The sequence below is a fragment of the Silurus aristotelis genome (genome assembly GCF_946808225.1).
Source record: "Silurus aristotelis genome assembly, chromosome: 13".
Classification (NCBI taxonomy): Eukaryota; Metazoa; Chordata; class Actinopteri; order Siluriformes; family Siluridae; genus Silurus; species Silurus aristotelis.
This window is the reverse complement of record NC_139586.1, coordinates 17,992,724-18,006,906: the sequence shown is the minus strand read 5'-3', so window position 1 is coordinate 18,006,906 and position 14,183 is coordinate 17,992,724. Positions and strand designations below refer to the sequence as shown.

Sequence of the window (14,183 nt, the reverse complement as noted above, 5' to 3'; positions counted from 1 at the left end):
TCCTCATGCATTTCTAATTGCAGGTTTATAGATAGCAACAATCCTAAATATCTTTTACAGAGATCTTTTACAATAATCCCCTGCTTTACCGCGGTTTGAATCTCGCGGCCCTGGTTTATCAAGGAATTGCATTTGCCACATACTAACTAATTAATTTGGTTGGTTTTTCCGGTCTCTCGCGGATAGCACGATAGACCAAAACACTTATAGGGAATAATAGGGGTTTTTAAGTTTGAAGTTAAAATAAAGAAATGTATTCATAAAAATATAATTATTAATTATAAAATGAAGTAAAATGTTAATATAGTACAGTACTGTATACATAAAATAGCATTTTTGGTGTGGCGTCTGTTTATCGGCGTTTTTCGTTTATCACGGGCGGTTTTGGAGCGTAACCACCGCGAAAAAGAGGAATTACTGTATGTAAAATAAGTGACCTAGGCTATGAAAGGCAATGACATGGAAATAAGAGGTTTGCAAACAGCATATTGGTGAAACACACAAATAGTCACAGGTACACACTAATTCCCCACAGTTAGTTCAGTTTTACTGGGATTGCTCATCTGGAAAAAAAATTTAAGAATAACAGATTAATGATTTATATCCACAAACTGATTTATCCACAAACATCCTCCCTAAATTTCAGTTTGTTGTCTCTGTTGTGTAGGTGAAGGTGGCCATTCTGAAGTATATCGAGTCTCTGGCCAGGCAAATGGATCCCACCGATTTTGTAAACTCCAGTGAGACTCGACTAGCCGTCTCCCGCATCATCACCTGGACAACGGAGCCGAAGAGCTCGGATGTCAGAAAAGTGAGGGTTTTTCCTTCATCTCTCAGAAAACACTCTTCTATTTTTTTTTAAGGCTGACCACGAAAGCTGTTGTGAGCCACCACAATTGCCCAGTTGTAATTACACACTCTAATTCAGTTGTAAACAGAGTACTGTATAGTCTACACAAAGACATTGATTAGAGACTTAGCAGCACAATAAGCTTTTAATAAACACCTTGGAACTACCGCATATACTTATATACAGTAAACATGGAGATAGGTAATATACTGTAATGTTTTAATAATTTAGCACAATAATTATTTAGCATAATTGAGCAGTTCATTGTACCGCATTCTATGAACTATACATTATATATGTATGTGGCAGCGGGTGCATGGACAAGCACCTTTACGGGCGCGTGGACAAGAGCTGAACGCGAGTAGAATGAGAAGCATATGCTTCTATGTTTGCCTGCTGTGCAAAATGGCAGCCAACACAGCATGTAGCCTAAAACACCCTAACACACCTTATTAGTAGGCTGGGGTTGGTCTTTTAATTCCAATTATTAATATCTAAAAGAAAAATATTTCAAGGCATTCATTTGAAAAGAGGAATAGTTTCAAAATGTAATTTATTTGCATTATCAACAGTTTTATGTTACATATTAAGCATCGGTCAAAACAATATTTGCCTGGTTCTATTCATTTGGTTGGCAATTATTGTACAGCAAAGAAGTAATTTCCACAATTGAGAATCTCTATTTTAGGCCAATAACTAGTGCACTAAATAGTGATTGTGGGTTAAAACAATGGGATGAAGATGTGATGAGTTGCACCTATGTCATATTACCACCAGTATGTGTGTATGTGCGTGCGTGTGTGTGTGTCTGTGTGTTTTTATGTGTTGCACGTGCCACCAGGTAAATCACTCTCACTCTCCCTTTGCTGGTTTTAGCAGTCATTGAAAGTTAAAACAAACACAAAAAAGTAGCTTGGTGGTAAAAAAGACAAAGGTAAGAATTGTCGCACGTTACCTGCCAATTCAACTTGTATTCTTTCCGTTTGCAGCTAACGTTTGACGCCTACACACCCTGAAAATGCCTTAGAATGCTTTAGTTTGGACAACTGTGCATCTCACTCATTGTAAATGTTGATGCTGAAACTGAGAGCAGCATGGAAGCTCATGTCCATCAACATAATTTTAATGCTTTGCCTACTTCAGCATTTAGGAGGTGTTTTCAGGCGCATTATGATTCATTACTTTGGGCATATTTCAGAATGTGTTATAGTGATAAACTCTACAAGTCTCACTATAATTACACACTCTTGCTCATCCTTTTTGGTGAACAATTGGTGCTGATCGTCATCTACCATTTATGACCTGTTGCTTACCACAGCGCTGTCTCTCAACCCATCAGGGATAATACTGTTCCCTTTCAATTCTTTCAAGTACCAAAGACACTATTGTCACGACTGTGTCGAAAATGATCCATCATTATACAGATGTTTTGTAACTGTAAGAGAGGTGGAGCCCGAGAGTTGATTTTATTGTTTTTAAAATTGTCCACCCATAGAAAACATTTTAATTATAATTGTCCTTAGATTGTAGTTCTTATTATTTAGCGGTATAACTTTGTTGATGGGTTGTAATGTTCAGTCCATCATAAAAATTGTATTATCCTGACTGTGAGTGCCATGGCCATGTGCTGTCAAGCCATTGGTGGTCCACTGGAAGTCCAGAGGTATTCTAAATGAGATAATCATACTTACAAAGTGACCTATGACAGTTAAATATACAGTGAGTATTAGTGCAATGTATGTGCACCCAGCTGTTCTTACTGTGTGTGTGTCTGTGCGTGTGTGTATGTGTCAGACCCTGCACAGCTGGGTAAGTGAGGAGCTGGCAGGCAGGCTAAGCTCACTCACTTCCCTCCCCGTGGAGGGCAATCTGGAGGAAAGATGTAAGCAGGTAGTCAAAGTTTCACTTTCAACCTGCATGACCGGTGCATAAACCACATATGGCTCGTACTCTCTCTCTGAAGCCGCTCTTCTGGATAACCTTCAACTCTTCTTATTTGTGACTCTTAATATTGCTACTGAGGGGAAAAAAAAGCATTAAAAGCAGTATTCTTTCCTAAATATGTATCTGCAGATGTGGAATTCTTACTCTGCCATACTGAGAACCTGTTACTATCTGACCTTTCTGATGCTTTGGGCTTGAAAGATGCACTCGTGCTTGCCTGAAATGCAGACTCTAACAATTTTTTTCTGATCTTCAATGTTGTTAACATCTCCTTCACTTCCTTTAATTGCTGTAGTTATATATGTTTTAGGATCTGTGAAAATCTGCAGGACAGATAAATAAATTCACTAGAAATAAAACGTGAAGATGTGGCCTGCTGTTAAATTATGTGGTGGTGTGATATGCGTGATTATTATTATTATTATTATTATTACTATTATTATTAATAATAATGATGATAATAATGATGTTGAGGTTGATAATAATAAATAATGTAGATGAGATGTTTCTATTGAAACCATAATCATACAAGAATGAATATAAACCGTGGATTTGAAGTAAAGCTTCTTTGAAAGATTGGATGTGTTATAGAAATTATACAACACTTTCTGTTCAATCCTAATCAGCGCTGTGCTATAAAGTGGGATTACAATAGAGTGGCTCAGATTACCATTCTGAGAATATAGTAAAAGGCTCAATATTTCACTTTATGTTGGTTTTTAATCAAACTTCTTTTCAGTAATGTTGTTGCTGGTTTACGTATCATGATGTAAGGTCAGCTATATAATTACCCAGCTGTAGAACAACTCCTCTTCCTTGTATGGCTCACGCCCCACTTGGTTTTCTTATAACTGTATATTGTGTTTGTATTGCAGGCTGCTCAGGTGGTGCTGATCTCCCTATTCGAACTAAACACACCAGAGTTCACCATGCTGCTGGGAGCGCTGCCTAAAACCTTCCAGGACGGAGCCACCAAACTCCTGCATAATCACCTGAAGAACTCCAGCAATACTGCAGCCACGGTACACCAACATTCTCACCCCGCTACTCTAAGTGCTATAAAAAAATTTTAATTAAAACATTCACAGTACTTGATACTGAAACTAAGTATAGAATAACGTGCAGAATACATAGAATTTAAAACCATTTACAGATTTATGGACTAAAACAAATATACAACTTGTTGTTCACACACATTCCATTTCTCTATTTTCTTTACATTCAAGAGTTCACCGAGCAACACAGTGAGCCGCACACATCCAAGACTCTCTGGTTCCCGCACCAGCCCCTTGACGTCTCCTACGAACTGCTCTCATGGAGGACTCTCACCCAGGTATTACCACTCTGTTTTAAAAGCCCTACAGAACATTGTGAAAGTATGTTGGCAAGACCACTTTTGTGGCTTTTCACCAAAGATGAGTCACACAGCTTCAAAACTAATCGAAGCTGATAACAACTGCTGATGCTTTGTATTTATGCAAAATCTATAAATTCTCCAACAGTTTGCATGCATTTTTATGTAGCTATGCTTTTAAATCAGAATCTCTAAACAAGTAATACAGTCTATAACCCCTGTGCTACACATGCTACAGATTCCCATTTCATTTACAGAGGATTAAGAGGTTATGCACTGTAGGAACCTATAGTGCCTTAAACAAGTATTTTCCCTCTTGAGCTTTTCTATATTTTGTAGTGTTACAACCTGGTATAAAAAGGACCGGGACTGTATGTCTTTACAGCTGTTAAAAATGGAAAGAATATGGCAACTTTGATGTTAGTGTGCTGATTGTAGACAACTTGAGGAGTGAACTAGTCAAAGAAGCATCCAAGTGGCCAGTGATGACTGTTCACATGATGCTACCACCAGTGTGCTTCTCTATACAGATGACATTATCAGAATAATGGGTTTCCACACACTAGAGAACCACATCCCCTAATGCCCATATTATGGCTAATTATTTTGTAGAACAAAATGTGACACTAAATCCTACATGAGTCTATTTTAGCTCCAGGTTGTAACAAAAATTGTTGGAAAAGTTTAAGTTGGCAAATATTTATGCAAGCTTCTGTACATGGTTGAAAAATCCAATATCTGCTGCTGTTAAAGAGTACTACTCCTGTTATACTAACCAGCAAATTGACCTTCTAACACGCAAGCCTGTTTTCCTCTGCTTTTCCTTCCCTTTCTTGTCTTTCTCTTTGTTTTTCGTTCTCCCTGCATCATCCTTTGTTCCTGACTCAGTCGTATATGGGGCTGGAGTTCGAACGGTCTATCTAAGGCCCCGTGTCCCTTCACTCCCCCTCCCTCTGGCCCTGGCACCCCCCCTCTCCGCCCTGGGCGCCAGGCCCCCTCGCCCAGGTAACGGTCTTCCACTTGGGGGTCACAGCGTGGGGTCAAAGGTCATGGGGTGTCACGTTGCCAATAAGAAACAGGCTGGTGTTCATTACCTTTTAGCTTGCGTTGCATTTATTACGAGTTCTTTTATGAGGAATGTTTTAAAATGACTAGTAGGTGTCCTAACCTTTTTTGTTTTCTGCACATCTCATTCTTCACATTATGGTTCTCTAAATATCAAATCAGTCCCCATCACTCTACACTGGTTGCCTGAATATTTCAAATCTATCCGCTTTACTCCTTTTATTTGTGTTTCTGTTTCTCTGTCATTCTGCTTTATTCTGCATCGAAAGCTTCCTTCAGGGAGCTGTTGACAAGATTACCAAACCACATAAAACAAAATGTTCAGCATGTTGTCAATTGTTCAAAGAGCCTGTCCACAAGGGGATTCCACAATGTGAGCTAAATCTATTCAGACAGTCTCACATGCACATGGTTTCATTAAACTGCACATTTCTAGTCACACTTAATTAGTCTGATAGAGATGACAGACATTGCTAAAACTATATACAGCATTGAGATATTTACAATTGTGAATGGGGATGTTGTTTAAATACATATGTTTAGAAATGGTTACTAAAAAAGCTGTTTATTGTAAGGCTCTTGTTTTAATTTAAATGTTACTATTACATCCTTAAAGCATCACATTGTCTTGTTTTTTATTTGTGACTAGTAGATATCATTTATAGTCGAACGTAATAGTAAAGTTGGCTTTGAAATACAATAGAAAACAGGAAAAACATTCAGTATACATTAAAATCTTTCCACACTACTGTTTAGCAAGCTCGGTATAATCTTTTTAGTCTTATAGATTTGAGAGACTTGCAGCTGCTCGTATTTATGGCTTAACATGATGCCTTATTTATGCTTAAGGGATTTACATTGACATGAAGATATACGTGTTTCAACTGGTGTAACTATAGTACTGTTACGTTTCAGGTTATCATGTTGTCATTCCGTATGTTTTAGGCTTAAACCAGCATTAAAACAATGTCCCAGCATAGTATATTCTTTGGAGTAGGATAGTCTGGATTATTCTCAGATGATTCTTAATGATTAAAACACATTCCATATGGTATGAAAAAGTCTGACAGGAGCTTAAACATTGTGTGTGTGTGGGGGTGGTTGTGGGTCCGAGGGGTTTCAGGATTCTTTCATTTGCTTTACTTTGCTAATTGTTACATTAAATTAAAGTAAAATTGGTTATGGTGTGTGTGTGTGTGTCTGTGTGTTATGTGTGCAGCATGCTGGAATACGACACAGAGAACATGAACTCAGAGGAGATCTACAGCTCTCTGAGAGGAGTCACTGAAGCCATTCAGAGCTTTAGCTTCCGCAGCCAGGAGGACAGCTATGAGCCAATCAAACGTGACACCAAGAAAGATGATGCTGTAAGTTTGTCTTCACTCTGAAGGGAAGAAATTTGGCTTGATTCTTTATCGCCAATTCACACAACATTCTATCTCTCCAGATGTGCTTCGATTACAACATTAATTTCGCTAAATAATTTTAAGAAAAAACATCTTACTGTTGTTGACTCTTGACCTTGACATCACTGTCAATATATTATAAATAAATGCAGTGCAGGGAATTTTATTCTCATTGCATATCCAAGCTTAAGAGAGTTAATGGGCTCAACAGTGGCCAGAGCTTGACCTTACGATCACTACCCCAAAACTTTAACCACTGAGCTAGCGCTCATGCAGGGCACATTCTTTGGATCGGAACAAAATATTTTTTAACCAAAAATTTCAAGATATAAATATTAATAAAAAATGGAGGGGGTGTGGTGGCTGAGTGCTTTTGACATAAGTGCCCATATTTGCAATTCAACTGAATTTCAGGTCTGAAACCAATTTTTTCTGGTAGTTTCCAACATTCATACATGTACAAATTTGGTGGCATCTTTTTTTTGTTTAATGACATCTATGAAACTAATATAATATAAAAAATAGATTGCTATCAAAAGGTTACCATGTGTCTTTGTGTTATACACAGAGTGCAGTAGCATCCTCAGCTGCAGACACCCGGCTATGTACAGACGTAATGGAGGGAGGCCGAATGGCTCTCGATAACAAGACCTCTTTACTGAACACACCATCTCCTCGCTCATTCCTGGGGCCAAGGACACGCGAGTACAACCCCCACAACTACACCGACTCCACCAGCACTTATGATAAAACTGCTTTGAAGGAGGCAGTGTTTGACGATGATGCGGAACAGCTCCGTGATGGTAATGCCTTTTGTGTGTGTGTGTGTGTGTGTGTGTGTGTGTGTGTGTGTGTGTATGTATATATATATATATATATATATATATATATATATATATATATATATATATATATAAATAAATATATATATATATATATATATATATATATATATATATATATATATATATATATATATATATATATAATTTTTATTTTTATTTTTTTTTCTGTACCGGTGTTGAAATGTATCAGTGTATAGCATGCAGTATTTTCTGTTCTCTAACGCAATGAAGAATTTGCTCTAGGTCGTCGTCAAGAGTTTGGTGAAAACAAAATCTTGGCTCCCAAAAGTTACTCTGCAGGTAAAAAATTTATTTATTTATTTATTTAGTAATTTTGCTATGTTAAATAAGCACATGAGGTGTTAAATAAGCACACAAGTTCTCAGAGAGTAGTCTCATGTATTTTCTTTTTTGCCCAGGCCCGGCACAGCATTTGGAGCTAGTTGGTGACCTCCTAAAAGAGCTGTCTAATCACAGTGATCGTGTGGACGAGAGGCGAGCTGCCCTGTTAGAGCTGTTGAAGGTGACCCGTGACGATAGTGTAGCCGTATGGGAGGAACATTTTAAAACCATGCTGCTTCTGCTCCTTGAGACACTGGGGGACAAAGATGTAAGTGATCTGCTTTGCAACCCTATGTGCTTGTCAGTATATTCCACTCACATAGAGCAGGCTGCAGAAAGAGCAATGAATAAGCAAAACTGTGTCCTGCTTATTTACTTTGCTTAGACGTGTCATATTTTAACGTCAAATTTTGTTTGTATGAGATGTCACTCAGATATATGGCAAAAGGTTTTTTTTTATTTTTTTATATATAAGTCATGACTGATGCAACTGGGAACTTCAGCCCCCTTTTTTTTAGTTCAAAGATGCACTAATAAAGCATTAAGGTAACTATATAAGAGCTTATCTATGGAAAATAAAATCTAATATAATGTAATGATGTATGTATGATATACAGTTAAGCTTCAGTGATGTGTCAAATCTTACACTACAAAGTATTTTAATAGTAATGATAGAAATAAACAGAAACACTTTAACACCAAATTACCAGTCAAGTCAAACAGTTGGAGCAACAGATCATAGTGTACAATATCAGTGTGGAACCAATAATTAATGAATCATTAGTATTACCCCTTTAAACAGTCTCTGGTAGTGCACTAAGGCTTTTAATTCCCAAGTAGGAGTGTGGATATCCATACCTAATGGTATTTTTTTGCTGTTTTCTTGCTCAGCATACCATCCGGGCACTGGCTCTGCGTGTTCTAAAAGAGATCCTGCGAAGTCAACCAGCACGCTTCAGGAACTATGCAGAACTGACCATTATGAAAACGCTGGAGGCACACAAAGACTCTCACAAAGAGGTCAGACACAAGTAGGGGGCAAAAAACTCATCTTTGCTGCAGAAGACTGCATATTGGTAAAGAGTGCAAAATACCGATGGGTTTGATGATGGCAATATTCATACCCAAAATATATTGTCCACTGTAAACAGGGAACACATGTTTCCCTCTTGCAAAGTTCTTGGATGGAAACGTCCTTACAGTCACTCTTCTTATATGTGCAGTATTTGACAAATCTTTCAATAATGTTAACATTTGCTCAGCAAACGCTGAGCAGTTGAGGGGGTGAGTGCCTTCCTCAAAGACCTAAAAACTTACTGGCTAGTCCTGGGATTTGACGCACAACTTTCAGCACAAAACATACTTATGACCACCAAGTTATAACAGTGGTTATCATTTAATGACGCTTGTGCTGCTGTTGCAGAAGCAATAGAAATACATTTCCTTTTAACATCACACTGTTTTTTTTTTTCTGGCATCTAGGTGGTACGTGCTGCAGAGGAGGCTGCCTCTACCTTGGCTTCCTCCATCCATCCAGAGCAGTGCATAAAGGTGCTGTGTCCAATCGTACAGACTTCAGACTACCCCATCGACCTGGCCGCAATTAAAATGCAGACCAAGGTCATTGAGCGCATTCCAGAGGAGTCTCTTTATCAGCTGCTGCCTGACATCATCCCTGGCCTACTACAGGTGCGCATGCACACACTCAAACATACACACCAAGATCAACACAGTCACTAAAATACGATACACACTTTCTAAAAAACAGATGCTACACAGTTTAAAAAAAAACACAGATACACAACGATTTAACTACAAATTGAAGTTACACACAGTAATTAACACACATTCATTTCAAGTCTATGCATCTCTGTTTAAGGGTTATGATAACACTGAGAGCAGCGTGCGGAAAGCCAGTGTCTTCTGCCTTGTTGCAATTTATTCTGTGATTGGAGAAGGGTTGAAGCCTCATCTTGCCCAACTGACAGGCAGCAAGGTAAATCTGAAGACATAGTGTGTGTTTGTGTATGTGTCTGATGATTTCATACCAATAATGTCTCAGTTATTCATGATTACATATAATACTAAAAGCGAACTGTAATGTTACAGGTGATCAGAACAGAAATTAAAAAATGCATGGTAAAATGCATAGAGTTAGGAATTCATAACTTTAGTTTAATATACTTAAGCTTTACAATTCACAAAGATAAACAACTGTATCAAGAGCTAGTTTATAAGCCGTTAATAATTAGAAGAGAAGCTGTATTATCAATTTAAAAATGTGTGACTATTATTGCAGCATTGGACGCTGATGCACAGATAGACTGATCCACCTGAGAAAATTTAGGCGCCACAGCACTCGTTATTAAATACACAAATAAATCAGCAATCATGAAATCAGCCCTTATATTTTATGCCTGCATTGTTTTTACTATCATGGCCAATCTTTAATACTGTCTTCATCTTGTCCTCTGGCAGATGAAACTGCTGAACCTCTACATCAAACGAGCCCAAAATACCAACAGCAACAGCAGCAGCTCCTCTGACATCTCCTCCCACAGCTAATCCAATCAAATTCTAAACCAATCATAACCTCATGCCCAGTCCAATCTTACTGAAATGTGTCAGGTCTCATCAGAACAGCCCAACCCACATTCTGAGGTCTTCCTGTAATAAAATTACAATGGTTTTTATTTGAATCCTTCATAAAACCCAAAACTGCAGTAAAATTATATGTCAAGACCTGCATTCGGAAATGTGTCCATGTTCCAGTATGCATTATAATATAAGTGTCCCTTTTATTGCCGTACTCCTGAATGTGTGTGTAATGTATCAGGCATTAACGAGAGCAGTTGTGCCTCAGTGCAGTGGTCCTGTTTGTCTTTATTTTCTTATAGGCTAATCTATTTCTATTGAAGGAATATGCTTGCATTTTTTAACTTAATCTCTCCACATCTACAGAGAATATATATAATGACTACGGACAATTTTGGAAAATTCTCTTTACTGAGAAAAGAAACCCAACGGAAAAATTTGTAGCCTAAAATTTATGTCTAGGGGCAATTGTTTTTCTTTGCAGACAAATGTTAAGAGCACTTTTGTGAACTTTTAAACCAAAAGCATTTAAGCTCAAAATCTGCACAATTGAGCCTGTTAGAAACAGGACTAGCTTTTGTGAGGGAAGTATTTATTGTTCGGTATGTGACGTCTCTTTAACTCTAGGAAAACATCAAAGTGGGCTGGTTTTCACCTGATGGCACAAAATTGTATGTGAAGTATCTAAAGTATCTTATGGATTCTTACTGTTGCTGCAGTGTTAAAACCTAGGGTAACACTACCTTTTATTTTTGTACTATTCTAACCTGTTCATTGCTACAGCCTATACTGGTTAGAATTCTTGTTTTATTGCCTTGTACTTTAAACATTAATTTACGGCGACAACAATTGTCCTTAGACTCCTGTTATAAGTGTAACTTTTTTCAGTAAAGAAAACTTTGGAGCCTGGACCCCCACTGAGAAATAGTTTCCCTATACAACTACTGTATGGGGAAACTTTTGTGCTTGGACCCCTACCAAGATAACACATACATGAACTACAGATTTGGTGTACAGAGATTAGATTGAAAAATTCTGGAGTATTACTTTAAGCCTTTTTTTCAAACATCCGTGCCGTTTTAAAACTTTTTTTTTTTTTTTACTTTTTTTATTTGCTGTAGCTGGTGGCAGTTTAAAATAAATTTTATGACAAAATTCCAGTAACGACATTTATGATTGGCTGATCAGCTACTGCATTACTGTTTAGCTTGTGAAAAAGACCTTTTAGTAAACATAAGGCATAGATAATATTTTATTCCTGTGTAGGGTTAGTAATAGATAGCTTTATCTCTGCTGCCTCAAATGTCTGGAAAATTCTGTTGCATGTCAATCATTTGGACAGACAAATTAAAACCTCCTTTGGGGGATCATTTAATGCTAAAAATATGCAAAAACACAGATTGTATTTGTACAGTAATTGTCAATTTTGTCCATTAAGAAGGAAAAAACAGATGAAGGATGAAAGTACACCTGGTTCATTCTTAAAAAAAAACTATGGACTGAGCATATCCTGTTATATTTGCTTGACGATCATTTGGCTTGTTTAGTACCTTAAGAAAGACTGTTTAGAATAATATAGAAATTAGATTTCCTTTATATTTGATTTTAAAGATCAAGTACATGTATTTAAATAGACTGTGGATATCAGATGTGCTCAATTTGAAGCGAACTTCTTTATCAGTGAACTTTGCTCTTAATGATATTCAGAGACCCAAAGGAGACTTTCATCTAAAACTTTTAAAATGCATTAACCTTTTTTTTATCAGGTTCAAATACTGCAGTGAATTGACAATTCCGCTCCAATACTACACAGTATATTTAGTGCAAAATCACTTTTTTTTTTAGAGCAATAATTCTAAATTGATCCAAATTGGATTTACTTTTAACCAAACCACTTATCCAATTTTATGGTTGTGGGAAAGTTTTGTGCCTGTATGGCCTTTTAAAGTTCTTCCTTACACAAAGCTGCGTTATAATAGAACCCTGGTTTTTTAGTTATTACATTTTGCGCTCTTGAATGCTGAATGTTGGTATGTGTGCTGGCTTGTTACTCATTAGGCAATGTTCATAAGGTGTTTTCAGAGTCAAGGTCTCAGTTGAACGGTTAGAGAATAAAGACGTCTCCTTAGCAGGAAACTCTTTAAAAAAACTATTTGCCCAGGATGTTTGTGTATTTTGTCTTTATGTCACTGTGAAACCAGATAAAAAAGCCCTTTAGGTTCAATCCTGGTTAAGCATAATGTCTTGAATTAAATATATTTAAAAGGAAATAGCTGTCTATAGCATTGGTTGGGTCCAGGGACCCCAAGGGGGTTGTGATTTATTCATTTTGTTATAGTGGTGAAAATCTCAGTTCACTTTTATTCTAATTACTGTATTATTCTTACATTTGTCTTGTTGTTATAAAGCTCTGTGCCTCTTATAAATAATAAAAAAAACAATCCAGTATATATAAATAATGAACCTATTATTTGAATAAGTTTGGTTATGCTCATAAATCAGTGCTAAGGGATCTCTAGAGTTTATTTTCTAGAAAATATTTTTTGAGAGCCCCTGGTCTAGACCTAACACTACCAGACAGATACTAATCACAGTGTATTAGTATTAAGTCAGAAAACATTAATACATCACTGCAAAGAATATAATGAAAAAATAAAATAAAAACAGTATCTATGCAAGTGAAAAAAGGCAAACTCATGTAATATGTATAATTATGAGATAGTAAATATAAAGTAAAATCGTTCTTAATTATTTCTATGGTTTTTATTTCTGTTTTAATCAGTGGATAATTTAGCGTCTTTATGGAAAAAAAACATTGAAATAAGCAGAATTATCCACTGTTTGTCATTTTCAAGTTAAAGAATAGGCCTAATAACCATCTTAATTACAGAATCTGCCTTTATTCAAGATTTCCTCTTGCTTAGGTGGTATGTGTAGGAAATGTTTGGACAGACCATCCTGAGAAGTTCCTCCTGCATGCACGTAAAAGCATGCGTGTTTTAGCAGTTGCTTTAAGAGAATCTCATATTCTGGATCACAATCTGTTTTGATGTATACACAGTACTGTAATGACGTGTGCAGTATGCAGCGTCATACTGTAGCTGACTGAGTAATAATCCTGGCTGTGTGTATACTGTAGATATGTTTACATGGATACTTTGCTACATCCTCAGGCTTCAGTTACAAATGTCTAGAGGGGCTCAATGCTTTATACGTTCCTTTCCCTTACTATTCACGCTTCACTACTACTAAAGAAAAGTGTGTGTGTGTATGTGTGTGTGTGTGTGTGTGTGTGTTCGCGTGAGTGTGTAAAGGAAAAGCCAGTGTTTCAATGGACTGTTACAATGGCAGCCAGTACTTTTGCTGATGTATTAAAATATTAGCCACAGCCTATCGCTTTACTGTGCATGCCTTTCGTTTAGCTGCTCTTATTTAATATCCATATCTGTATTTGTCTTTTATTTTGTGTGTGTTCCAACAACTGTACATAAAGATCTGGTTTTTTTTTCTTTTGTTAAACTTTCACCTGTGATAGAATCTGTAAACTCCATTTGCTCTAGATAAAGCAAAACCTGAGTTTTCCACCTCAGTCTCTGTCTCTTTCTTAAAATACTGTATCATTTATGTGTTGCGTTTTGAGCATTGTATGTAAAATTAATTTTATTAAACAAAAAAATTATTGTTTTGGTTTTGAAAATTCTGATTGGAGTCACATTTGAATCAAGTGTAAATCCTCCAATCATATGCATTATAATAGAATAATTTCATTGTGTATTAAATCA

General features: G+C 36.8%; 1 protein-coding gene across 24 annotated transcripts in view; it reads left to right on the top strand.

The window, feature by feature from the left end:
- LOC310735351 (CLIP-associating protein 1-A-like) overlaps nucleotides 1–13,985 on the top strand; it is a 65,243-nt gene extending 51,258 nt beyond the window's left edge. For 13 of the 24 annotated variants that reach the window (XM_083558008.1, XM_083558010.1, XM_083558005.1 and 10 more), the window contains 11 exons: nucleotides 668–811; nucleotides 3,670–3,816; nucleotides 4,021–4,127; nucleotides 6,433–6,580; nucleotides 7,188–7,422; nucleotides 7,708–7,764; nucleotides 7,884–8,074; nucleotides 8,698–8,826; nucleotides 9,289–9,495; nucleotides 9,686–9,802; nucleotides 10,285–13,985. In XM_083558008.1, the coding sequence (XP_083414134.1) occupies nucleotides 668–811; nucleotides 3,670–3,816; nucleotides 4,021–4,127; nucleotides 6,433–6,580; nucleotides 7,188–7,422; nucleotides 7,708–7,764; nucleotides 7,884–8,074; nucleotides 8,698–8,826; nucleotides 9,289–9,495; nucleotides 9,686–9,802; nucleotides 10,285–10,371 (1,569 nt within the window). In that variant the 3' untranslated portion in view covers nucleotides 10,372–13,985. Of the gene's footprint in view, nucleotides 1–667; nucleotides 812–2,644; nucleotides 2,741–3,669; nucleotides 3,817–4,020; nucleotides 4,128–5,036; nucleotides 5,154–6,432; nucleotides 6,581–7,187; nucleotides 7,423–7,707; nucleotides 7,765–7,883; nucleotides 8,075–8,697; nucleotides 8,827–9,288; nucleotides 9,496–9,685; nucleotides 9,803–10,284 lie in introns of all 24 variants that reach the window. The other 11 variants (XM_083558023.1, XM_083558021.1, XM_083558022.1 and 8 more) reach the window with 2 other exon arrangements.
- Nucleotides 13,986–14,183: the final 198 nt, after the last annotated feature.